Genomic DNA, 25,796 nt, shown 5'->3' with positions numbered 1-25,796 from the left:
TCTAAAGAATGGAAGAAAAACCTCTTACCGTAAGCCAGTTTCCATACACTTTTTACCCCGATACTAACAGCTAAGTTAGCTGACGCTGCACACAGGCTTGCAATGGGGCATGTAAACTAAAGCTATCTCCACAGGTGCTCTTAACTTAAAATTCATGTGGCATGTTCACAGACACACACAAGCCCATGACAACATAACTACATCAATGAGCGCTTGAGTTACACTTCAGATTTTGGTTTTTAAACGCAGCTAATTTGTTGTAGTCATTTGTGCAAATAAATTAATAATTCAAAGGAAAAAATTAAGTAATGAGGGCACAAGTAATTACTATAATTCAGAACAGTTTGAGTGCACAACATTTCAATTTGTAACCTAAATTTTAAAATAAAATCAGCCCTGTTAAATGATTTGTAGAGACCTCTAGAGATGAAGGGAGCTCCATGCTGACCTGCCGTTATGGATTCCTTTCCCTTGCATCCCTTACAGACGTGTCAGCTGGACTCACTTTGATCCATAATATGTCCACATGCACTGTGATGAATGGACTCTTTGAGCCATAATGGCCGGCAAAGATGCAGAGTGGGAGGATTAGCTAAGCAGCTAAAGCTTCTGTTTTGTAAATGGAGGTGGAGGATTTATAACTAAGCAGAGACACAGAGAGAGCTTCTGCCTTCCCCATTACCACACAAAGAGCTGCACACAGGAGGGGAGGGGACGTCATCTGCACACAGGGAAGACAGTGGATGGAATTTACTGCGTGATACCTTAAGTTAAAACTGGCTTTCGTAGTTTATTTATCAAACATAAAGCATTTAACACATCACTTCCAGTGCACCAAAGGATTGTTTGTTTCATTCACTGGACTGAGAAGGAATCTGGGGGGGGGGTGCAAACCCAGTCTGAATGTGTTGACTCTAAGAGTTCAGGTTGCAGATTATATTCATAACCCAATCTGTCAGATTTTAGGCTAAATCCAGCCTTGTTGCACACACATTAAATACAAAAGTTGGCTGTTAGAAAGTGCCAAACATTCATGCGTTTACATGTTCAGAGAAAAGAAAATGTAGCACCTTTAAAGCAGCATCAATTGATTTTTCGGCCTCTTGGGGTGCAGCACAAAAAGCTGTAAACACAAAATTGGCATAGTCATTGTTGGTATTGTCACAGCCAATAAAGAATACAGTAATATATTGACCTAAACATACGGAAAACCAACAAATAGATGGGAGGAATCTGTAAAGTCAGTGGTGTAGGGAGTGGCAAAACGGGCCCAGGTGTGTCCCATGTTGCATTTTCAGAGGAAAGGACATCTCATCCCTCTAAAAAACACATTTCCTCGTTTCCCCTCTCCTCGCATGATTTCCTCAGTGGGACGAACGAAGAAGGGAAGCAAGTGAAGAAAATGTAAATTTGTTTCAAGGACCTGGGACGTCCACCTGGACAGAGAAAATACAACAACAGCAAAGCCACTGTTAAACCAAAACTATCATCTGAAAGATGCTAAAAAAGCTCCATAAAGCTGAGACTACTGACGAGTTGATTGATATTTTTCTCTGGGTTTGGCACAGTTTCCCCAGTTGGGCAGTTATTTGATCCATTGTTAATATAAAATAATTAATTGGTGCAGCTTTGAATTATGACGAAACGTCATATTTGATGAGACGTGGGTCAAAACTTTAATTTAACTTTGTAGCACACTCCTAGTTGATACATGATGCACTTGCACAGTGTCCAAATAATGACAGGAGCCTCTTGTTTGACACTAAATGAGGTGTAGCACAGTCTCAGTCCTTGGAGACTACGTTAGATGCATATTTCTGTGCTGATCCTGGACTTAATGGGGCTTGGTGATAGCAATGCTTCATCTCAAGGTGCACCTGCATTTTTCAGTCTGTGCAAACAGGCTCACTGTACACTATGACCTTCTCTATTAATGACAACACGACATTAAACAAGAGCTTTTATTCTCTGCACTACACATCACTGGGCCTTGTTTGCAGTGTATCTGGAATTAGTTATACAAATAGACTGGTCACAGAACATCCAGAAGAAGGAGGGAAACAGCTTATTTTTCATGATCAGAAAATAGGAGTCATTTATAATGATACATTTCATTACCAATGGGACATCCCAGAAATCAATACCCTTTATTCTCATGAATTGAACTGCACATCCTTCAACCCCGGACTCACCACTTCTAAGGCTTCTCAGAGGGTGATCAATGCGTAACCCTTCCCATTAACTGTGCCTGTTATGTATCTGATCAGAGGATAGCTGGATGTTATAATTGAATGTGAATATTTGATTCAGCTGATGCTGCAGCACTAAAATTACATTTATAAACAACACATTTCCAACAGAAAATATATTTTGAAAAAGAAATATATTTTTTCCAATCCCAAAGCTCCTCAAGCTAACAAGCTTTGACTTTTTGCCACCTTGTTAGCTCACATGTTAGTCCACAGCTCCAAACCACCAGTTGACCTGCATGATGAGCCTGCAGGAAACCTATCACTTTAAAGAGCAACTTGCTGGTTGAATTTCACATTAAATGTATATTTAACATCACCTATAAATGATCATTTGACAAAGCAAGATTTTTTTTATGTCTTACAAGACATAAGGGCAGAATTTCAGATTTCCCTGACTTGGACTACGCATTGGTCCAAAGGCCCATTATTCTGAAACCCCAGTAGTTTGAAAAATGTCCTATTGGACAAAAAGCCCGTTATCCCGAAAAACAAAAGCCCACTGCTCCGAAGTCCTGTTGAAAATACAAACTCTGGAGTTGGAGTTTAGTGAGTGACGGCCTTACTACTCTCCAGACTCCATTAACATTTTGTTCACTTTAGATAATGTAAATCATAATGTATGAATTTGTATGACTCCTAAAGAAAGACATTGCGGCTGATATTTTACTTTAACAGCTCTTCTGTGAACTAAGTTCAATAAAGAAGTTTTTCTAACTATTGGGGTTTCGGAACAATGAGCTGTAGGAACAATGGCACAGCACTTCCCTGACCCTGTCTCGGCTCAATGTGTAGACGTAGGTGGTAGTGAGTTTGGGCAGCTATAATTTAGTGAGTTGGTCTTTTATTTGTTTACGTTGCATTTCACCATTTTTCATAATGACTGTGTTTGTGTAGATTGCACAAACTCCAGCCAGTTTTCCTGAGAGGAAAGGGAACGACGCTAACTTTTGTGCCTGGGTGTGTTTTGTGCTGGCGAAGAGACAGGACTTTGCTGCTGCATGTGTAACGAAAAGACGATGTAAATACACTGGTCCAATTGAGTAAGGCCACGCATCATACAGATGTCCTTGTTCATTTATTTCCACGTTTTATCGTAAGACACCGTGAAAACTAAAAGAAAAATAAACACATAAAATACAATAAGTCAAATGCAATTTCACCAGTCATTTCACAGTCTCTAAAACACGTTTCACCAACTAGACGGGCCCACAATGTTAGCTTCACAACAATACGTTAAATGTAAAGAAAGTACAACAATATTAAACATAAATGTGACAAGGCTGAAATACAAGGGCAAAATTACCGTGTGCGCCTCTTGAACCGTGCATAATCTTAATTTGAAGCCGTACATGTGTCTCTGCGGCCACGTTTGCTCTCTCTGTCTGTCTTCGACCCACAATGCAACAGGTGTGGCCTTCATTAAACTTTGGTCATTTGACCTCCACATAAAAAATGACATTTGTACTACAGAACAACATTCAAACCCACTTATTTTAAATTAAAATATTTTTGTACAATTTTAAATTGAACATCCCCTTTTTAAACTCTTATTTATTAAATTTGTAATGTTTTTAATATGAAATTATCAGAAATATAGACCACAAGAGCAAATCTTTATAACACTGTCCCTCAGACAGTTACAGACGATGTGACGGAGTTCAGGATGGGATGTCGAAGCCATGATGCTTATGTTTAGGCAGTTAAAGTTAATTAAATCTAGCTTGGGCGGAGGTAAAGCTATGCGTATGCCTTGTTAAACATTTAGCTCTCAGGTTAACAACGAACGAATGATTTGTTTAGAGGCGTTTCCTGCCAACGCCAGCTCGAGTAGCTTGAGCCAAGAAACTAGAACAAAAAAACAAACAATACAAAGATGCCTCTTTGTTAGCAGTAAAATGTTTTACTGCCTTCATGTGTCTGTGCCGACAGCAGCCTTCTGCGGGTACAGTGAAGCTGTAGGATCAGAGAAAGGAGCAGAGTAGGACTTTAACACAGCTCTGAGACCATTCTGGTGAATCCCAAAGGACGTTTCAAAGTCTCACAGCAGCCACGAAGCCTGTTCATTAAAAGTGGGACTTTTTACAAGACTGCTCCTGGTACTTATCAACTGTAAAACACCCCGCTGGGCACGCAGCTCTGAGTGGAGAGGAGACGCTTGTATATCACCTCCCTTTAAACTCAGCCTCGGGGACGAGCGTCTGGAAAGCTTGTGTCGCTGTGATTTGTGCCCCTCTCCAGTTTATTGTCATTGACAGGGTTTTTTTCTTCTGTGTTCTTGTGTTACACAAAAGGTTGTCGTCACAGACACCAGAGACAGATCCATAAATATCCACAGTGTTCTTCTTCACCACCTGAGTAAATAAAGCACTTCAATGTGCTGGTGCACGCAGGTGTGTGTTCATTATAAATGTGAACACTTGTTATTGCTTTATCACAATGTTTGGCTCACATTTTTCTCGTCTGCCTTTCCCCCCCCCCCTCTGCCTTGTACTAACAATCCTTTTGTTGTGACGATTCTTTTGCGGTTCCAATCCTATCATCTATACCGGCTTGAACCCTGTGAGTAGATTCTGAAAGCAGCGTTGAGATCTCGGGAGGACAAAGCGACACGAAGCAGGGTTCCGTTCACAATGTTCTAAAGGTTTAATGAGACACACAGGGATATAAGCTACACGTTTCCTAACAATCGCTACATTCATTTAGATGACGTGTAGCGAGATACAAAAGAGTCAGGATGGGCAGAAGGATTGTCTCAACTTAAGGTTGGTTCACACCATAGACTGTTAATATTATGGTTCACACAGATAGGAAAACAGTGTTGAAATGTAGCATACAAATAAAACGGATGAGAGAGGCTTTCTTCAGAGTTCTCACAGAAGGGAATGTGGAATGTGACAATATTAAAACAACTCCTGTCGCTGCATCCTGCACTCCTTCCTGCACACCTGCTCCTACATTTCCCATCAGCCCAGTCGCATACTGGTCCATTTCCCTGTTTTCAACCTTGAGTACAATTTTACCGGCTTTGGTGTGAGTTGTGCTTTTGGGTTCAAACCTGCTTTTAATGAGCCTTTACATGCTTAGATATTTGGATCTATTCAGTAAGTGACTCTTTTAAAATGAAATAAAAAATACATTAAACAAATCTCAGAAATGTCTAATGACCCCATCTGACTATCATGCCAGCCCAACCCCAAAAAAGTGACCCACGGTGCCTCACAAGCAACAGTCTGGCTCCTACAGAGCTCTTTGAGGCTTACTGGCTCCTTAACTAGACTATTACTGTGAGGTTGCATCAGGGAGCACCCCTCTGAGGCTCTAAGGTTTGTATTATTTAACCGCAGACAAGTTTGAAATCTCAAAAAGAGAAATTGCATAAAGTCTGTATCTAAAAACTTGACATCAGAGGATTCAGAGGAATGAAAGCTGCAATTATACATTTTAGGGGGGCAGAAAATGCCTTTGAAAGCTGACGGATGCACCTGAACTTAACCAACACTCGGCTTCAACAAAACTATTTCTACTCATGATTCTACTTGTCCTAACACGGAAATATGAACAATGTTTAAGTTGTCCAAGGTTTTTAAAGCTGGAGTGAAATGAGTTCACACAAGTCTGATAAAGCCTATTGTCACTAGGGAAGGCTCTGTGTATTTCACAGAGTAGTCTGGTGTCTGTGGTGTCTTTTCCTGTGATGGCGCAGCAGAAGTGATGCATTTTACGTCCATCAGCCAGAGATTAAGAGGGTATGTAGGGAGGAGAGGGTTAGGGTTAGGGAAGCATTGAAGCATTGAACCCCCGTACTACTCAAGCCTGAGTTGCCTCGGCTATAAAGCCCATAGGAAGCACTCACTTCCTGTTTGGCAGTTTGGACCCATGTCCTGCAGGTACTATGGATGGGACGACGTCTGCATTCTTGAAGAAAGAAGTAAGTTATTGTTAGTGAACACTTCTTTATTTCCACTGAAGCACCGCTGGTTCGTGTAAGATTTAATTTTCAGGTTTTGGAATTTGAAATGTTATGTTATACAGCCACTAAATCCACACTGGAGTGTTTAAATGCATTAACCAATGTACCTCATCTGTGTGTAAGTGGAGAGAAATGGCAGTTTGTTAATCAGAGTCCTCTGTCTGTGACATTAACCAATCACACACTGCCCTCAGAGCCAAATGAATCAATTGAGTACACACCAAAGAGACTGATTGTTAGCCGTGTGTGTGTGTATGTCTGTCTGTGCGTGCGTGTGTGCATGCGTGTGTGTGTGTGTGTGTGTGTGTGTGTGTGTGTGTGTGTGTGTGTGTGTGTGTGTGTGTGTGTGTGTGTGTGTTTGAGCTCCAGACCTTGACAGTGATTACATTTTCTCGGGTCCATATTTTCTCAAGGGGAAATTTAATGCATTATAAATCACAGTCCTCACAAGTATAGGGTTACAAAAGCGTGAGTGTCTGTGTTCTTTTTGACTACCTGATTTATAATCAAACCCAGCTGATTGTGTGGCCTTTCAGATGGCTAAATACCTGATTTGTGTGGATGTGGGCCCTTTGTGTAAATTTGATACACAAGTATATGCCAAATTTTACTTAATAAAATAAATAATAGTAAATGTGGTGTCTTTTGGTAGATGTTGGCTGGTGGGGCAGCTGCTCCACCATGATATGGAGAGTAATGGCTAGCCCTGTCAGACCAAGACACACACACACATCCGTACACACACACACACACACACACACACACACACACACACACACACACACACACCCTGTCCATTTTAATTACAGCCCTATTGTTGTGGTGACGGTCTGGAAATTAAGCGTTATCAACAGCTCTTTATTATTCTCTGCATGTCTCTGAACAGTGAAGATGTCAGAAACTACGCTGACTCAGTTCTAATGTTTAACTTATGATCAAGTCAGAGTGATTTGATGAAGAATACAAAACATTAGTGATCCAAAAACATCAGAAAACATTTACATGGAGTACAACATTTAAAGCTTTAGTGCTACAAAGCTAATTAAGACTATCAGCTCCACACAACTCTCTCTATATTTGTCAGTATGGCTATGTTCAGAAGATTGTGGCGTCCGGTGACTTTCGTGCGCAGAAACTGGAGTGAAGATATTTACCTCTTCTGAAGAGTCCATCATGTTTTTTTTTTTAATCCTCCATGTCCTCCTTGGCTACGAGCAATTGCGTGGAGGAGGGGAGGTGGGAGGAGGGTTGTCAGGAAGGTGGACAGAGAAGAAGAGATACTTTTTTTTAAGATTACATTCACCGCTTTCCCCTTATTTGCCTCACCCGGGGAAGAAAGGGCCGTCCATTCCGACACATCTGAACCAACATGAGCATCAGAAAGTGTAGAGTAGAAAAACTCTTGAGGCCATACAAAATTTACGCCCTTTAGTGATAAAATAAGGGGGTTGTTCGTGGCCTTCGTGCCTTCTCCCGAAGGTAGCCGGCACGAGCCAGCCCGAAGCCCGAGGTGGGAGTGGGTAAGCAAGTCCCTGATGGCAAGTCCTATCCCCGAAGCTCTCTACGGGGAAGCAGAGCTCACGAACCCACTGGCTGCTGCTGCTGCGGGCGGAGATGAGAGCCCGGCTGCTCCAGGGCTTTACGGCTGGCTTTAAGCCTGTTATTTCCTGAATGTTTGTCCCGAAAAGCGACTCCGAGAGAGGGTGGTTCAATACAGGGAGTACAGACCGAGCGTCAGGTGTCCGTGTCCCACCTGAGCTGCACACATAGAGAGACAGCCGCAGTCGATGGCAGAGGTTGACATGTGATTTCAGCTTGGTCCTCTTGTGGGTGTGGGAGTTTATTTTTTTGTTTATTTTTATTTGGACTGGAAGTTGAACGGTCTTCTCTATCTATCTGTTGGCCCCCCATTGTGGTTCAGCAGTAATGTAGGGCGCCCCATTAACGTACCATTTCTGTGCATCTTTCCCCGTCGGAAGTTCCCAATTTCAATGGAACCCAACCCCTGTTGACCCACGTAAATAGTGTCACTAACTGTGCGCTCCATTTAAATTTAGGGCGGCAAAGTCGCAACAGACACTCACACTATTGTATAACTTGACAAAGCAGTAAAGACAAGCGTTTTCGTCAGTGGGCCACATGCTTAATCACCATTGTTTTAACTCACTTTTCGATAGATAGGTACTTTCTAAACAACTACATGAAAATCTTAACTTCAAGCAACATGTTGCCAACATTATGCAGCAGAACATTGAGCTCTGTATCAGACTGTACAGTGTCCTAAGGCTCTGCATGAAATGTCAGTTAAATATCAGGAACATCAGTTTCCGCTGACCATAATACTCCCTCTGAGCTGCCGTCTCTCATATGAGCGGTGATGAAGTGCAGCAAACTGAGCGAGCAACAGCTGGCGTAGAGATATTACAGCGATCTGTTTTCACCCCTGAGAAAAGAAACTGCAGGGCTGAGATATGAGACACTAACACAGCCAGAGAGCTTCTGGATTTCATGGTTATCATTATTTGGGTTCACCTCAGGAGCACACAGATAGCCACTGGTTGTCATGGAAGATAAACCACTTAAAGTCACCTTTTTATTTATGAAAAACAGTTTACAATGTGAGCAGCATCTCCTCACGCACACAAATGTCGTTGTTTGCCAGGTGAAGTCCATAAATGAGTTTTTACTGACATCTTTTGGTAAATTCTTATCATTACACCAACCTTCAGCACAAACAGGGCATGTTTAAACCTGGATCAGTGTGTGCTGTGTGTGTGTACTGGACCAGTATGTTTATTGGGCTCAAGTGTATCAGGATCTTAACAAGCACCTCATTTTACTGTTAAACTAAGACTTTAGAATAAACGACTGTCAGTCAGCGCACAACTTTGATCTAGACTGAAACATCTGAAAACATCTGCACAAGTTTTGGATGGAGTGCCATAATAATTTGTTCAGACATTCATGCTTTGTTGCCGACTTTCCATCTAGCGCCATCATCAGGTCAAACTTACAACATTTAAATACCTGCAGAACTACTGACATTCCCATCAGCCTAACCAGACAGTGTTAGCATGCTAAGACAGCATTTAAAACTGATAAAAACACTCTCACCTCTTTGATGTTGTGGCAAAGTACAGCCTCGAAAAGCTGTTAGCATGGCTGCAGACTCTCAGAAGGAAATAGTGTATTTGTTGGGGACTATTTTCAGCGGCGGATTAATCCACATTTGGTGCTCTAGTGAGTATTTGTGGCAGCAGGATGGTGTAAATGGGATTGAGTCAAAATAAAGTATGTGTAATACAGTATGTGTTCATGGTAATAAAGGAACGTGTCACCCAAGGCAACAGTGTGGCTCATTGGTGTGTTTTTAACAACAATGGAGCGGAGGAAGAAGATACATCAGGCTGTGATACACACACACAATACTTGTTAGTAGATATAATTCATTAGTTGGTTTGAGTCTTTTTTTCGTGACAATATAGAATATAACGAGACTTATAATGTTATTAAAATGAAAACAGTTTTAAAAATGTATGTTTTGACACTTTCTTTACTGCAAGAACAAATTATTATATTAATCTACAGTGACCACGGCTTTTGTTTGTATGCAGACTACAAACAATGCATTAAAGGTGGCTGTAAAAACTTTCTCCACAACAAACTACCGACTACCAAACTACTGTCTTATTTCTCTCACAATATAAATAAATATACTGCTTCTCCCATTTAAAACCTGTTAAAGATAATCACACACTATTCTTCACTTGTGAGGAAATGTCATGACAGCCAGCACAGAAGTGAACTGTTGATACCCAAGAGGGATTTAAGGAGGAGGATCTCTCTCTAAAGCTACTTAAGGGGATACTCGAGGTTGGAGAGGTTAAAGAGCGTTTGTAGACAACGGGCTTCTGTGTGCTCTTTGTGCTTTGAAAACTTTAACCAAATTAGTTAAAGGCAACATTCAGCAGGCCTCTTCTTATCCTATTATGGTTGGGCCATCTCCATTGGATATTTGGATTTGAATATCTAGACAGGCTTCACTTCATGTTACGTAATGCTGTTTGAAGCAAACTGCTGGCGCAGCTGACACCAGTAAAAGGCTAAGACATGAATCAGATAATTCAGTTTTACATATATATACTAGGCAGGTTAAATGCTTCATATGGTTTTCAATCAGAACATATAATTGTAATTAAAAAAAAGTTGACATAAACATTCTAGGAACAACGTAAATCCAGTCTAAATTATAATCAATATAATCAATTTTATATCGCAGTGCATGTAAGCTCATTATTTCTAACCCTTTGCTGGACTGGTGAACGGCCTGAGATATTTATGTGATACACTAAAACCTTTCACACTGAGAGAAAGGGCTGCACGTAATGATTATTTTCATTAGCGGTTATTTGGTCCATTAAAGGGGAAATACTGCAGTTTTTTTTAGCTTAAATTACCTTAACTGAACAGCTCCGGAGTCATTGGTATAGTTATATGACTTTCTTTCCAGTTGAATGGTGGTCGTCACGCTCCCCCCTAGCATCTGTGAGCAGAAAAACCACCCTTGCAACTTTGGGCCGGCGAGCGAGGAGTCAGACACGAGTAAACATAGGAGCTGCCAAATATCTATTCTGAAGCTGTAGGGGGAGTTCTATAGAGAAACCAGCGAGCAAAAAGCGAGAAAACAGTGAAGAGATGGCCAAAACTGCATAGCGCCCCTTTAATCTTTTTGGTTCATTGTTTTATCAAAAGAGTCTCCATCAAAACATCTTCAGATGTCTGGTTTTGGTCCGACCAACAGTCCAACTATTAACTTAAGTTGTTTAGTGAACATAAAATCATAAAACAAAAAACAAAAGAAAGCATCTGATTCTTTTAACCAAGATGCTGTAGCCAGCAAATGGACCAGCAGAGCACCTGCAGCGTGGCTTTCTATATTTAGGATTTTGGTTTTGAAACCCCTGCACACATAGGGAACTCACACAGGTGCTTTCACTTTTGAACCTGATTAAACCTCCTCTCAGGACTCAACTCAACATGATACAGGTACTACAAAGCCCATAGGAAGCTTTCACTTCCTGTTTGGCAGTTTGGACCCATGTCCTGCGGGTAATATGGATGGGACGACGTCTGCATTATTGAAGACAGAAGTAAAATATTGTTAGTGGACACTTCTTTCTTTCCACTGAAGCACCGCTGGTTCGTGTAACATTTAGTTTTCAGGTTTTGGAATTTGAAATGTTATGTTATACAGCCACTAAAGGCACTGGAGTGTTTAAATGCATTAACCAATGTCCCTCATCTGTGTGTAAGTGGAGAGAAATGGCAGTTTGTTAATCAGAGTCCTCTGTCTTTGACATCAACCAATCACACACACGTTGATGTCCTAGTAGGAAACCAATGAGACTGTCAGGTGTGTGTGTGTGTGTGTGTCTGTCTGTCTGTCTGTCTGTCTGTCTCACACGCGTGTGTGTGTGTGTGTGTGTGTGTGTGTGTGTCGCGCACGTCTGTCTGTCCTCTGCATTGACATCTCCATCCCCCTTTTGGTGGTGTTGTTGTACACTGTTATCATTTCATGATGATCAGGCATCAAGTAGAGCTCGCAACATCACATAAAAGATCCTAGACAGACTTATTTTATTGTAAATGTTTCTAATTTATATTTATGAGACTTGACTTTTGCAGTACTTGCTTTTTATTATTACTCTTACTGTTTATTGTTATGAGCATACCAAGGCAATTTCCTTGTATGTGAAAACCTGATTCTATAATTCTTCAACGCAGACTTTTTGACTTGTCACAGCAGAAAAAAACACAAGTTAAACCCATTTATTGTTGTACTTCTTTAATGATTATTTTTGTAATAATTAATCAGTAACACCTGTGCTTTTTCCTGCTAACAACACCTGACTAGAGGTCTACTCAGCCAGTGTAACCGGACACACCTTTGTGGGTCCACTCAACAGTGGCCAAAAACATGAATGAATTTGGTAATCGTCTGACTTTTCATCTGATGCCATAATACCTTTGACAAATATGTAGCAAGACTATTCAGTTGGGACAGTAGTTTTTCAGGTATTTTGAAATAAGCCTCAAGACCAGACCTCATAGAGTATTTCTTGTATTTAGAAACGGAACAGGCCTAACTATCTGCTTAAAGTTAAACGGACCACGTTATAAACAGATTTTTTTATTTTGGACATTTTTGTTCTTCTACATGTGTGAAGCCTTTATAAAAGTTAGGCTAATCATGGTCCTTTACTGCAGCTGCTTCACCAGCTCTTCCTCGTCCATCTCAGAGTCTGGTGGTTTTTGCAGCTTCGATATTTTATCTCGGCCGAACTTCAAATTGGGTTTGAAGTCCACAGAGATCAGCTCCTTCTGAATCCTCTGCTCCCTCTGCCTCCTCAACAGAGCCAGGATCTCCCTCCTCTGGTCGGCCATGGCCACGTACCGCTGCCTCTCCTCCCGTCTCTGGCGGAGAGCAGGGACGCTACTCGGCGGCTGCGGGACGGCGGGGTGTTTGGAAATGATGACGCTGCTGCTGCGCTGCGTGCGGGACACCGGCAGTCTCTGACGGATGTCTGCGGATACCAGCCGCGATTCCAGGGGCGGCAGGAGAGACAGTGAGCTCCACAGCTGCCGTGCGTGGGACACGTCCTCCGGAGAAGAGCCGTCAAACACGGTGAAGCATTTATCAAAGTCCTCCTGCTCCGGGGCCTCAGACATTTTACTCTTAGTCCAGAAAACGGTTAACAAGAAGAAGAAAAATTAAACAGGGTTAACACTTTTTATATATGTCAATGGTTAACACTAGTTTAGCTAATAAGCTAGCTAATAGCAAATTAAGTGCGCTGTATGGTCACCATGGAAACGAGAAAGTTTATCCTTCCGCGCATACCTTTCAAAATAAAAGTAGGTTATTGACCTTTAGAGTAAATTGCGGGAAGATGCCCTCTTAAAGGGATAGTTGGGATTTTCTGAAGTATGGTTGAATGTGGTACTTATCCATAGTATCATATCAATAGATGGCGGTCGGCACACCCTCAGTTTTGGAGATGCAGGCAGAAATACCAGCACGAAAGCATGTACTGCTGTGATTATGACATGCACCTAAATGCATCATAAAGTCCCGTCGGGGCCACACTTTTTACCATTCAGGGAAAATGTTGCCACACTGGTTCTCCGTCATCTCCATGCTGTCTTGAAAAGTGAAGCTACAGGTTACCGGTAACATTAAGCTACACTGTGCCTATAGCTACAAATTGTTGCACCTTTTGGACCAACTCCCAGTTTAGCTTTAAGCTTTTAACCATAATACTAGCTAGCTAATGGTAGGTTTCCCTTACCTTCTACCAAGTGTAACATTAATGCTAACCAGCACATGCAGTTTTGCATAAAGTACTTACAGTTGGGTACGGTTTTGTCTGATAGATTTACAATTACAATGATTATAGGAGCACAGTATCAGACCCTAACTTTACTGTTCATTATTAACCTATATTATTCTTTTTTTATAGGTACTTTTTGCTAGTACTAACAAGTAACTACAGCTGTCAAGTGTATTGAAGCAATATTTATTTATTAATTGTAGCCTAATATTTTCCTCTGAAATGCAGTGGAGTAAAGTGTGTTTTAAGTTAACAGAAAATGGAAATAGGCTACTCAAGTAAAGTAAAAGTACCTCAAAGTTGGGGTCACTTAAGGTACTCACCAGTCTCCACCTCTGCTAATTAGTGACAAATCCTGTTTACTCATCAGTATAACTGTAAACTACTCAACATCACATCCGTGTACAAATTCAAAGCTTTGAATTTGAAGACAGAACAATTAAACCTGTCCTCTCGCTGTGATTGGCTGGATGCACGTCGCTCGCGGCTGCTGCCAACTATGGAAACGAAGCGGGTCGCGCGCGCGGCTCCACCCCCAGGTGTCGCGGGGCGGTTTAAATAGTGTGGAAGAAGGAAGGACCAAATCCTCATCATCGTCATCATCAGTTCATTTACCTGACATGATTTTCTCATATCCCTGGTTTTGAGCCTCCATTCTGCTGCTCTGAGGGCTGAAGCACTGCACAGTGAGTATAAGGACTTTCTTTATTATTCATATATTATACGTTTTATATAATACAGGGGACAGGTAAAGGCTTTTCTACTTTCATGCAAGGAATTCTATTGTTCAATTAGTTACAAATGCCAATAATATTAACCTATTTAAACGTGCAAAATTACTTTAAATAGTAGCTTATTAATAACTAAAGTCATATTTCTGTAGAGCAATATGTTTTCATATTTGCTGTTAAAGAGTAATACATTGATTTTCCATTATGGATATGATAAATAAAGTTTGAGAGATTTAGGATAATGCAGCAGGCTATTGGTTTTAAACTAAAGTGTTAAAAAGGTTTAAAAAAGAAAGAAGAAGCTCCAGGATCGTATTTAAATCATTAATCTGGTTTGTTGACAGTTAAGTAAAGCTTTAATTGTAAAAATAAAAACTTTATTAGAGATGCTGCATATTAATTCCTGCTCACATACCTGGTGTGTGTGTGTGTGTGTGTGTGTGTGTGTGTGTGTGTGTGTGTGTGTGTGTGTGTGTGTGTGTGTGTGTGTGTGTGTGTGTGTGTGTGTGTGTGTGTGGGGCAGCCACACATGGATGCACCTTGTGTCATGTCACCATTTTGGTGTAAACGGTAAGCTTGGCTGGACACATGAGCTGCACCTTATAAGGTAGTATGCCTGCTAAGTCTCTAGCATCCCTCTTTGGGCTACCAAAGCTACCAGGAGCAAAGGGTTAGCCAAACATGGGCATTCCAGCATGGCAGCTGGGTTGTTTGATTATAGGGGTTATCTGTTTGCTGCTTTTCATGTTTTATTGCCGGCTGTTCAATGGGAGGTCAAAGCAGCCCTGTGACCTACCTGAAGAGGCAGAGGCGAGGATAAGGGAGTAAGTAGCTCATTGCAAACCTACAGGGAAATGCACCAAGGGGGTTATCTGCAGCAATCTGTCACTAAAACCAAATGTAAATGATCCGAGTCACAGGCGGATGCAAAGGCAGCCGTTTGAGATCATAGAAGGAAGGAAAGAAGAAAGAAAGCGTGAGCTAATGTGTTTTATTGATGCCCGTTTGTCTTCTGTGTGATGATTCCAGCTGTGTGACAGTCACTGAAGATAGACTGATGGTTTATATCCTCCTCTGTTTGTCGTTATGTAGAGGTTTGCTCTCTCTGTTCAGTCAAACTGTGATGACAGATGTTTAGGGTTGTTTGCTCGCTGTATGTTTCCAGCTCTGTCAATTAAATCTGCTCAACCGAGGAAGGTTTTGAGTCTTAAACTGAACTCTTAATAGATTATACCTAAAGGTGTTTTTTTTTTCCACCAGACTTTAACTTTGAGTGTTGCTTATATGGGCATAAATTGAAAATGCTACAGAGAAGTTTTTACTTAACATTTCTTCGGCACTTTAGACCCTCAAGACTTTTTACAAGATTGTGTTAATGAGTTAATAAGTTAAGGCACGGCAAGTTTATGTATATAGCACATTTCATACACACAAAAATGGTAAATTAATTGTTTTTATATAGTGCTTTTCTACCTTAAAGCACAGCGCTTTACTATTTGTCTTTCACTCACCCATTCACACACACATTTATAAACAGATGGTGGCAGAGCTGGCAGAAAGAAGGCGCTGGCCTGTGCCCACCAGAAGCAACTTGGCATAAACATACAAAATAACTAAAACAAGACTATTACTAAAAAAATATAAAAACAGTGGAAATCGAGTAAATTTAAGAAGTGCAAAAGTAAAAATGGAGTTACAGGCGAGAAGATTGATACCACTCTTGTCTGTGCGGTAAATATGAAGCTACCACCAGCAGCCGATTAGCTTAGCTTAGCATAAAGACTGGAAACGGGGTTGGGGGGGTGGGGACAGCTAGCCTGGCTCTGTGCATTTTGCTTACAAGCACCTCTAAAGATCCCTGATTTACATGTCCTGTTTGTTTAATAGTTACAATAACCTAAGTGTAAACCCCCAAACATCAGTTTGGGGGTTATGTGTCGCACTATTCCTCGGCTGGGAGCAGTGATGTGTGAGTCTGCTGCTCCTTTCCTGCAGCCTCGTTGATGGATGACTCACCGTTTGATCCAACGAACTCAGTGTGTTGAAGTTGACAGTTTTAGTGTTTGATTTCTGCCGTCTGTTACGTCAGCAGGTCAGAGGTCAACCCGACACCCATCGACCCACCAGAGGCTGACCCAGTCGCCAGTGTCGATCCACACGTCAGCTCCACCGCCTCTGAACCGCCAGCGATCCAGACCGATTCATCCGCTAACGGCGATACTTCCAACATGGCTGACCCGGCCCCCGACGATGCCAAGTTCCTCTTCTTGGATAATGACTTTCGCAACAGCGGGGTGGCGCAAGCCGATTGGACGGCCAAGAAGATGGTGTGGATACCGTCGGAGAAGGAGGGCTTCGAGGCTGCCAGCATAAAGGAGGAGAAGGGTGATGAGGTAATGAACGCCCTGATGATGTCACAACAGATTCTCCGTTGTCTCTGCATACAACATAACCCACACATTTGTCTCTATTAAAGTTAACTAATATACTTTTTTTTTAAACATCCTTCTCTTTTTATGGACAAGACCAGATTTTCTTTTTAAAGATTAATAAATAAAATACAAAAAATGATCTAATGGTCAATAATAAAAAAAAGACAGCACAGAAATGCTTGACATCAATACATATTTATTACGTCTGTAAGGGAAGTTATAGAAACACTCCGGTCTTTAAAGGCTACGCAGAGGTAAACAAAGCTTCATTATGATGTGTGTCATAGTGTGTGTTTTTGGGTGCAGGTGCTGGTGGAGCTCTCCAACGGTCAGAAGATGACGGTGAACAAAGACGACATCCAGAAGATGAACCCGCCAAAGTTCAGCAAGGTGGAGGACATGGCCGCCCTCACCTTCCTCAACGAGGCCTCCGTCCTCCAAAACCTGCGAGAGAGATACTTCTCCAGCCTGATCTATGTGAGTGAGGGACACACACACACACACACACACACACACACACTCATACTCTTACACACACACACACACACTCATACTCTCACACACTCACACTCATACTCTCACTCACTCACACACACACACACACACACACACACACACACACACACACTCATACTCTCACTGACACACACACACACACACACACACTCATACTCTCACTCACACGCGCACGCACACACACACACACACACACACACACACTCACTCATACTCTCACTCACACACTCTCTCTCACACACACACACACACACACACACACAAACACACACAGAGACACAAACACACTCACACAGACACAGAACCCTCACATAATGTGTTCCCTAGCCCCTAAATCTAACCTGAATCTAATTTTGGTTTTGAAACATGCCTTTATTGCAGGCCGTTGTCGTTCACTGTTTGTACTTATGTACCATGAAAAGTAATGCACACTATAATTCGTATATAATCCACATAATCATGAGGCAGGGCTGCAGGGCTTTCACCCAAGAGACCGCTGTTTGTGCGAAACCAAAAGTCAATGAGACTTATTTTAACAGATTTTTGTTATGTACGTTTAATAACATTGCGGATGTTAGTAACATAACAAACCTACCTATTTGAACCCAAACCACGATCTTTTCTTAAACCTAACCAGTGGTGTTGTTGCCTAAAGAGGTTCTGCACTGCAGAGGCCTGTTTCAGAAAGCAGGTTTAGTGAAAACTCTGAGTTTGTTAACCCTGAGATGAGGGGAACTCTGGGTTTTACGTTTCAGAAAGGGAGGTTAATCAAACCTGAGAGAAAGAGAGAGGGGTGACTCGTTTCAGAAAGAGAGGTAACTCTACCTCAGAGTCAGTTACTATGGTAACTGAGTCTGTGAACCTAACCTGGTCGGGAGCAGGTTTTCTTCTCTGTCTCCTCCCTCTGACACAGCGCTCTTTCATTTCCTCATTCATTCATTCATTCATTCAGTCTGCATCAGGCGCATTTTAAGCGCAGTTTATCCGCATAAAAAACAGGGTTTGTGTATTAACTGTGTTAGGCAAACTATAAAATGATTGTTTTCTCAAAACATGGCATTTCCTTTTGTCAACATTCCCATCGATGAAGAAGCTGTATTACTTCACAGGGAGTTAAACATATGTCAGGAGATGATATTGAGGCCCGACTATAGTTGTATTTTCATTTCCAGATAACTACCTATTTGAGAGGTATCGTTTTTCTTCAGTCTATCAGTTATGTAGCCTACATAACCCTATCTGTCCTCCATATCACTAACATCCACCATCGTGGACATGCTCTACATCCCAGCAGATTCTTTGTGTCGTATTCTTTTTGCAAACAGCAGTTTTCTTTACATCATTGGTGATGCGGAGCATATTAGTAAAGCCACTTTATGTAGAGCCACTGTAGAGTATGCCTCGCTCTGAAACATGTTTTTAAACGTTTTTGTAGTGTTCCCTGGACACAAACCAGTAAAATTCATTAAAAAGGAGTTCCACAGTATTGCAGGTGAATGATGTAAACCCTTTTGAAATAAAAGATAATTCTGTTAATGACGGTACTGCACCCCCAGAATGGGATTAGTAGGCCTAGGACTTTTTTGCCCGCAGGATTGCACCTAAATGAAATATATTATAGGTTTAATACAATTTCGACAGTAACATTAGGCTATTGTGATTAGATATGAAAATAAAACACTATATTGGAACTTACGCATTGACTCAAGCAGCCTTTTTCGCCCACGCAAATTCTCTCTTTTGCAGCAGCAGCTGTGTTGCTTTTTTTTAACAAAATACATGTTCAAACTTCCTGTATGCGCGCATGAGTATTTCCGCCGACCAGTTTGTTTGTGGTTGTTACCATGGTGAATCGTAGCATCATGGCTCCATTCATGCTGCCTTTTTATTGTGGCGGTGCACACGCTTAACTCTGAGTCAGCCTACTTCGAGTTGATTGAACCAACTCAAATCAGCTGTTCTGGACCCGAAAACTCTGAGTTTCCCATCTCAGGGTAAATCAACTCAGAGATCAGAGTTCGACTGAGAGTTTGTTAAAACTTCTTCTTGACCCTGGGTGCTTGCACAGGCATACTGCGCCCTCGTGTTGCTGGACAATCGTAGAATAACTCACAAAAAAATTGAGCATGACTTCTCGTAACATTACATATGAACATTTGTGTAAGGATACATTTTTTTCATTTTTCATTTTCAGAAAGAAAAGTTATCAAGGCACAAGCACAGACAACAATAAATCTACAAAAAGAAATTACATTATGAAGAATAAGTTGAAGAAAAACCCTAATAATAATAATGATGAATGAATATAAAACGGACACCCTGTAGAAGTTACGCACATCGTTGTTTTCCAGAAAATCGTAGAGTGCAGCTCACGTTTGAGCACCTCACAACAAAATGTATGTCTCAGAATTGTTCTAGGTTTTTAAAGTGAAAATTCTGAGCAGAGAAAGGGAAAACAGAACATGAGCATCAAGAAACCAAAATATCTGTCCAATCTGAGTTTTCTGTTGCACGACTAAAACAATCTTTGAACGTACACATGTTGCACCAAAACAAGTTCCTTCCCGAGGCTTTTTTGCAGATGCAGCGTGGCTCCGTGCGGAGCTTAGCGCTGCCCATGCCGATTGTGATTGGTTTAAAGAAATGCCAATAAAGCAGAGCACTTTTCTCTCCTATCCCTGAATGCTGATGATGTTTTGGGACAACTTTGTGTTGTCCCGATTAAACTCTGCACACCAAAGGCTCTGGATAAACGTGAAATAATGAAGGTTACAAGAAAATCAAACTGACATTGTCGCTGTGGAAAAAGAAATACCAGCAGCACTTTTTTAAATCTACATCTAAACCTAAATATGAGGAGAACTATTTTCATTATTAACCTCATTGAAGTTGACACTGACTAACTTTCAGGTGGAAAAGTCCTTGTTTAGGGACTGTGTGCAGACACTCTGCTCGCTACATAGACTCAGGATGTCCTGGGAGGATCAACAGCTTATGTTTTTATTTTTTCAGTCAGTCTTACAAAGTCTAATAAGGTATGGGATGTAAAATTAAAACCCACGCTGTTGCATCTAATACAGACTGCCTCCAGTCCATATATGAGCAGACAGTATCTGAGCAGCCAAAAAAATTCCTTAATCACAAGGTTGGCGGTTCGATCCCCCCGGCTGCTCCTGTCTTAGTATCGAAGTGCCCTTGAGCAAGACACTGAATGAGTGTGTGAATGGGTGACAAGTTGTAAAGCAGTTTACCTGGACATGTAGAAGGGCTCTATATAAATGCAGTCCATTTACCATTTTAACATATGAGTCCCACAATGGAAAGTAAATCAATTATACATCATGGGAACATAAATCTAAATTCTAAATTAAACGTGTTGTGTTGTAGGGTTCATGCAACAAATTTCAATAAATAATGTGATGTTTTTGTATTATATTTCAGTTTGAGAGGTTGTGCAGTAAGTCAGTGTGAAAGCCTGTGTAGTATCTGTAAATATGGAGTTAAGTTTTAAATATATGTAGGTAGAGCTAGGGAGAAAATCAAATCTCGCGATACTTTTGACCAAATACATCGATATCAATACTGCGGCGATATTGCAGGGTTGACTATTGATGCTTTCACAAAATATTTACAAAATGAGATTTTTGATAAATGAACATCAGTAGCGTGGATATATTGAAGTGGGTAAAGGCAAATACTAGAACAGTGATAAGTTCAGAAAATTGCATCACTTTACTGTAATGCAGCCTTTAAAGCTAGGAAAAGTCAACACTTGTATCATATGTGTGATATTACGATATCAACATTTAAGACAATATCTAGTATATATAATATATAGATATATTGCCCAGCATTTGTATTAATATAGGATGATGATGATGATGATGATGATACAGAGTCAAGACGGGCAAATTGATTTGGTCACTACATGAAATGTACACTTTTTTACATTGCTGGTTATTACGGATATTGCAGGTATTAGTATAAATTATTTTCATTATCAGTATAATCTGCTGATTATTTTGAATGTCAGAAAATATTGAAAAATTGCCCCAAACCCCAGAATATTACGTTTATTTTAACGTAACACCGAAAAACTAACTTTTAGGAAGCTGGAACCAGTGAATGTTTGACATTTATTTATTTCCAAATCGTTTGTCAAAAAAAGTTGCCTTTCTATTTTCTGAGCGATGGACTAATTGATGAAATGTTTCAGCTCTACTGTGAATTCATGGGAAACTGGAAAACATGAATGTGTCTCTGACCCACAGGAACATCTTAACATGTATTTAACATCTCTTCAGACTTTATTTGAAATGTCTGAAAGTAAGTTTGGATGCTTCTTTGTCAGTTACTGACCACACCCACTAACCTAGTCTTGCATGAACAAAAGATAAACTAAACACAATTAAAGCAAACAAATACCGAACCACTGAAACACTTTCACCTGGATGTTTAATTTGAAAGTGGACAGTTAAAGATAAAAAAGAAAAAAAACATAATGGTATAGGAGAACACGTCCTGAGAATATCTATATGAAAGTAGACAACCTACAATTACAGGGGCAGGGCACATATGATGTTTATCTTACACACTCAATGTTCCACTATTCTTGGGATTCCTCAAGTTTAGAGGACAGTATTCCAGGAGAAATCCGGGAATCTGTTAAGTTTAACAACAACAAACCAGAAGGATCACTGTAAAGTACTGTCCTAAACTGCTCTGACTGCCCCCCTTTCCACAGACGTACTCAGGTCTGTTCTGTGTGGTGGTGAACCCTTACAAGATGCTGCCCATCTACTCTGAGAAGATCATTGAGATGTATAAGGGCAAGAAACGCCACGAGGTGCCGCCTCACATCTACTCCATCACAGACAACGCCTACAGGAACATGATGCAAGGTGTGTGTGTGTGTGTGTGTGTGTGTGTGTGTGTGTGTGTGTGTGTGTGATAGATAGATAGATAGATAGATAGATATATATATATATATATATATATATATATATATATATATATATATATATATATATATATATATATATATATATATATATATATATATATGATGCAGCGGTAGACCAGCAACTCAGTGTTCTGCTAGGTAAAATAACTTTTTGTCAAAGGAGTCTGGTGGATTCAAAGAGTACATAGATGGATATAACAGCTACACTTCTCCGTTGTAAAGTGCTCTCTGACGGCAAAGGAAAGTGGTGAAAATATTCCAAATATAGCATATACCTAAACTTCAGCTGTCTAAAAAATGTTGAGCTGCTGCCCCCGTCCACAGCAGTACGTTGCTTTATAGCTTCCTTGTCGGTACTCCTGCCTGCTTCTCCAAATTGGGGGGCGTGCCGACCCCCATCTACTGTAGCTAATGCACTGACTATGGATAATACCTCATACAACCCCACTCAAAAATCTGAACCATCCCTTTAAGGTAATGGTTGACACACACACACACACACACACACACATAAACACACACAATTACCAAATAAAAGTTACAAAATAAAGGTTGAATTGTGGCAGCAAGCAGCCCTAACCAGCCCCAGAGCATGCCGTCTGGTCTCCGGATGGTCCACCAGTGACCTCAGACCAACTCCTTACTTTCCATTCAGCCCCAGAATGACCATACATGGAGCAGGGAGACGAGATTACAGCGATGGAGCCCTGCATCCACCTGCTATTTTTAGATGATATGAGTGATGGAGGCTAATCTCCCCCCAAACGAGATTTCAGAGCTGTTTGCTCTAATGTCAGAGTGAATCGGCACCGCCTTCAGAGTTCATGTTTGGTGTGTTCAGCTTGGTTTCAAGTGAGTTCAGCTCAGTCAACATTTCACATTATTTCCCCCTTTTAAACATCTCTCTCTCTTTCTTTCTCTCTCTCTCTCTCTCTCCACAGACCGTGAGGATCAGTCTATTCTCTGCACGTGAGTCAAAACATACTTAACCATTTCCATCACACTGTACCATTCATGTGAGCGCACACACACACACACATTTCCATCACTTAATGGGACACTGCATTGACTTACATTCATTCCCTGGAGACTTAAAATAAGTGTTAACCCTAAAAAAAATCTAATTATTTACATTGTGGGGACTTGGATTTTGTCTCCAAAAGGGAGGTGAGTCCCGACAATGTAATTGTGTGTATATATATTTATGTTTACATATATGTAAGGCTGCAAGTAACAATTAAAATCATTAGCATTTCATTGAATTATTTTTTTCACTTAATCGTTTGGTCTGTAAAACACATGTAAAATGCTTTAAAGCTTGAAAAATGATTCTTGTCTGGACGAATTAAAAAAATATTCTCCAAAATAATCAGTTTATTATTATAGAAGACAAAAACCCCAGCAAATATTTACATTTGAGATGTTGAATCTGGTGAATATTAATATTTTTATCTTCAAAAAATGACTAACACTTATTAATAATTAATTATTCTGATTATTATTTGTTTCAGCCCTTATAAACCATCAGGGATTGAATAATGTCACAAAATATCCACTTCAGTTGAAAATAAATAAAAGCTGGCCTTCAAAAAACAATCCAGATTAACATTATTTATTTGTCATCCTGTCTCCATTTTCAACACTGTCTCACTCTCTTCTCTCTATCTTTTTACCTCTCCAGTCTGTGCTGTTTGTTGTTATATATTTTTGTTTTCAGGACTTTTGTGCTAATAAACTAAAATATTGCAACTAATAAACTAAACTATTATGACTCTGTCTTATTCTCCTCTTTTGCTCCTCCCATGTTTCATCCCTCACTCCATCGCCTGTCCTCCGTCACCCAGAGGTGAGTCTGGAGCGGGGAAGACGGAAAACACCAAGAAGGTGATTCAGTACCTGGCTGTCGTCGCCTCGTCACACAAGGGCAAGAAGGACGCGACCCCTGTGAGTAGAAACGTCTTTAGAAACGCTGAAGTTTCAAGATTTGAGAAGCTGAAACTACATAGCAGCCAAATAATAATTAAATAAAACAAAGACTCGTGCCAATCTTACATCTGCCCAAACACAGCATGTGTCACATTTCTTCCGGATTCGGAGTAAAAAGTATCAATACCACAAGGTAAAAAATACTCCCAAAAGTACTTGTGTAGAACTGTGAGTGGTTATAATATTGTATATATGATGCTATTGTATTATTTTATTGGATACATATTATTTGATTATTTGATGAATGCAGCATTTTAATATTGTTACTGGTTGTAACTTCAACTTGCCAATTTCACGGAATCATATTTTACAATATTTTGGTTTTGTTGATGCACTAAAATCTTAATCTGAACAGTAACTGCAGCTATGAAAAAACAGCATTCAAAGTTTGACAGTATTATTTGTTGCCACTCGAACAACTTCACTAACTAATGAAGTTAGGGACCGTCTCAAAATAGAAACCAAGGGAGCTTTTCAGATTGTTGTCAAAACTGTTGTCTCAACTATGTAAATGATAATAATTTCATGATGCCATTTAAATACTTGGTTACACTTGGTTAAAAAAAAATGCCAAAAGATTAGTGATATACAATATGAAATATGAGAAAATGGACTAAAATATCATACACGTGCTGTACAGTGTATCTGTGCAGTGGACATACTGTTTAAAGAAAACTAATATGTTACGTACATCTTATTCCCTCATTTTATTAAATGTACCCATTAAAAGTTTGGCTACTATCAAATGAAAAAGTGGAGCCTCAGTGTTGTAGATATTACTATACACTTGCACAGGCTTTTGATTTTTCGCACAATCCCTAAAACATCAGTAAAACACGTGTTGTCAATGGAGAACTACTGTACTTAAAGTCTTCATATCTTTGCCACAAATCGTCCACAACACTGGTGGTGCATATAATCAAGCAAAGAAGAACAATCTGTGGTTTGTTTAGGCAAGTTTTATTGATGCTTGATCTCTTGCCCTTCTGGTCTGCTGCATTTCAGGCAGCAATTATTTTGGGCAATGCTCAATGTATCAGCTTTTTAAATGCAGATGAGAAAAGTGGGAGTTTGTTACCAGTTCCTGTTTCTTCCTGCAGCAGCCGCAGCAGGCAGGATCTCTGGCATACGTGAGTATAAAATCTCACAGACACTTTTACACAATATGTAAGTAGTCAAAGTTCTACTACTTACTACTATCTAAGGGAGAAGATTTTTTGAAGTGGGGTTGTATGAGGTGTTATCCATAGTCAGTGTATTAGCTACAGTAGATGGCGGTCGGCACGCCCCCCAGTTTGGAGAAGCAGGCAGGAGTACCAGCAGGGGGCAGCAGCTAAATGTATTTTAGCCACCTAAAAAAATCTATATCTGTTTAAGTGTACAGTATATTTAGAATATTTTCACCGCTTTACCTTGCTGTCATACAGCCCTTTACGACAGGGACCTGAAGCTGTTATCTATGCTCTCTTCAAAGCCATCAGACAGCTTTGACAAAAACAGTAATTTTACCTCCCAGAACACAGGATTTGCTGGTCTCCTGCTGCCTTGATCAGTT

The 25,796-nt window shown here is 40.4% G+C and overlaps 2 protein-coding genes and 1 long non-coding RNA gene across 5 annotated transcripts in view; 2 read left to right on the top strand and 1 right to left on the bottom strand.

Annotated features, from left to right (window-relative positions):
• The first annotated feature begins 11,323 nt into the window (after nucleotides 1-11,323).
• On the top strand, nucleotides 11,324-13,162 carry LOC114568985 (uncharacterized). Its single transcript, XR_003694369.1, has 2 exons — nucleotides 11,324-11,421; nucleotides 12,637-13,162. It is a non-coding gene; the product is annotated as an uncharacterized LOC114568985 (long non-coding RNA).
• hoatz (HOATZ cilia and flagella associated protein) lies at nucleotides 12,393-14,182 on the bottom strand. 3 transcript variants are annotated; one of them, XM_028598706.1, is made up of 2 exons: nucleotides 13,907-14,182; nucleotides 12,393-12,957 (listed from the first exon to the last, which is right to left on the bottom strand). In XM_028598706.1, the coding sequence occupies exon 2, from the start codon at nucleotides 12,949-12,951 to the stop codon at nucleotides 12,481-12,483; it is 471 nt and encodes a 156-aa protein (XP_028454507.1). In that variant the 5' UTR covers nucleotides 12,952-12,957; nucleotides 13,907-14,182; the 3' UTR covers nucleotides 12,393-12,480. The 3 variants fall into 3 exon arrangements, with proteins under 3 accessions (XP_028454507.1, XP_028454506.1, XP_028454508.1); XM_028598705.1 differs by having other exon boundaries at nucleotides 13,937-14,177; XM_028598707.1 differs by lacking the exon at nucleotides 13,907-14,182 and adding an exon at nucleotides 13,124-13,182.
• Nucleotides 14,053-25,796, top strand: part of LOC114568983 (myosin-11) — a 36,046-nt gene continuing 24,302 nt past the window's right edge. The window contains exons 1-7 of the mRNA XM_028598704.1: nucleotides 14,053-14,299; nucleotides 16,434-16,737; nucleotides 17,083-17,253; nucleotides 22,037-22,193; nucleotides 23,197-23,224; nucleotides 24,100-24,199; nucleotides 25,342-25,371. Of these exons, the coding sequence (XP_028454505.1) occupies nucleotides 16,573-16,737; nucleotides 17,083-17,253; nucleotides 22,037-22,193; nucleotides 23,197-23,224; nucleotides 24,100-24,199; nucleotides 25,342-25,371 (651 nt within the window). The 5' untranslated portion in view covers nucleotides 14,053-14,299; nucleotides 16,434-16,572. The remainder of the gene's footprint in view (nucleotides 14,300-16,433; nucleotides 16,738-17,082; nucleotides 17,254-22,036; nucleotides 22,194-23,196; nucleotides 23,225-24,099; nucleotides 24,200-25,341; nucleotides 25,372-25,796) is intronic.

This window comes from Perca flavescens, chromosome 15 (assembly GCF_004354835.1).
Source record: "Perca flavescens isolate YP-PL-M2 chromosome 15, PFLA_1.0, whole genome shotgun sequence".
Taxonomy (NCBI): Eukaryota; Metazoa; Chordata; class Actinopteri; order Perciformes; family Percidae; genus Perca; species Perca flavescens.
The sequence above is the reverse complement of the archived record's forward strand: the minus strand, read 5'-3'. Positions and strand labels throughout refer to the sequence as shown.

Bases quoted from the DNA above. Each gene is read 5' to 3' on its own strand.
- hoatz (XM_028598706.1), bottom strand. From the start codon at position 12,951: ATGTCTGAGGCCCCGGAGCAGGAGGACTTTGATAAATGCTTCACCGTG.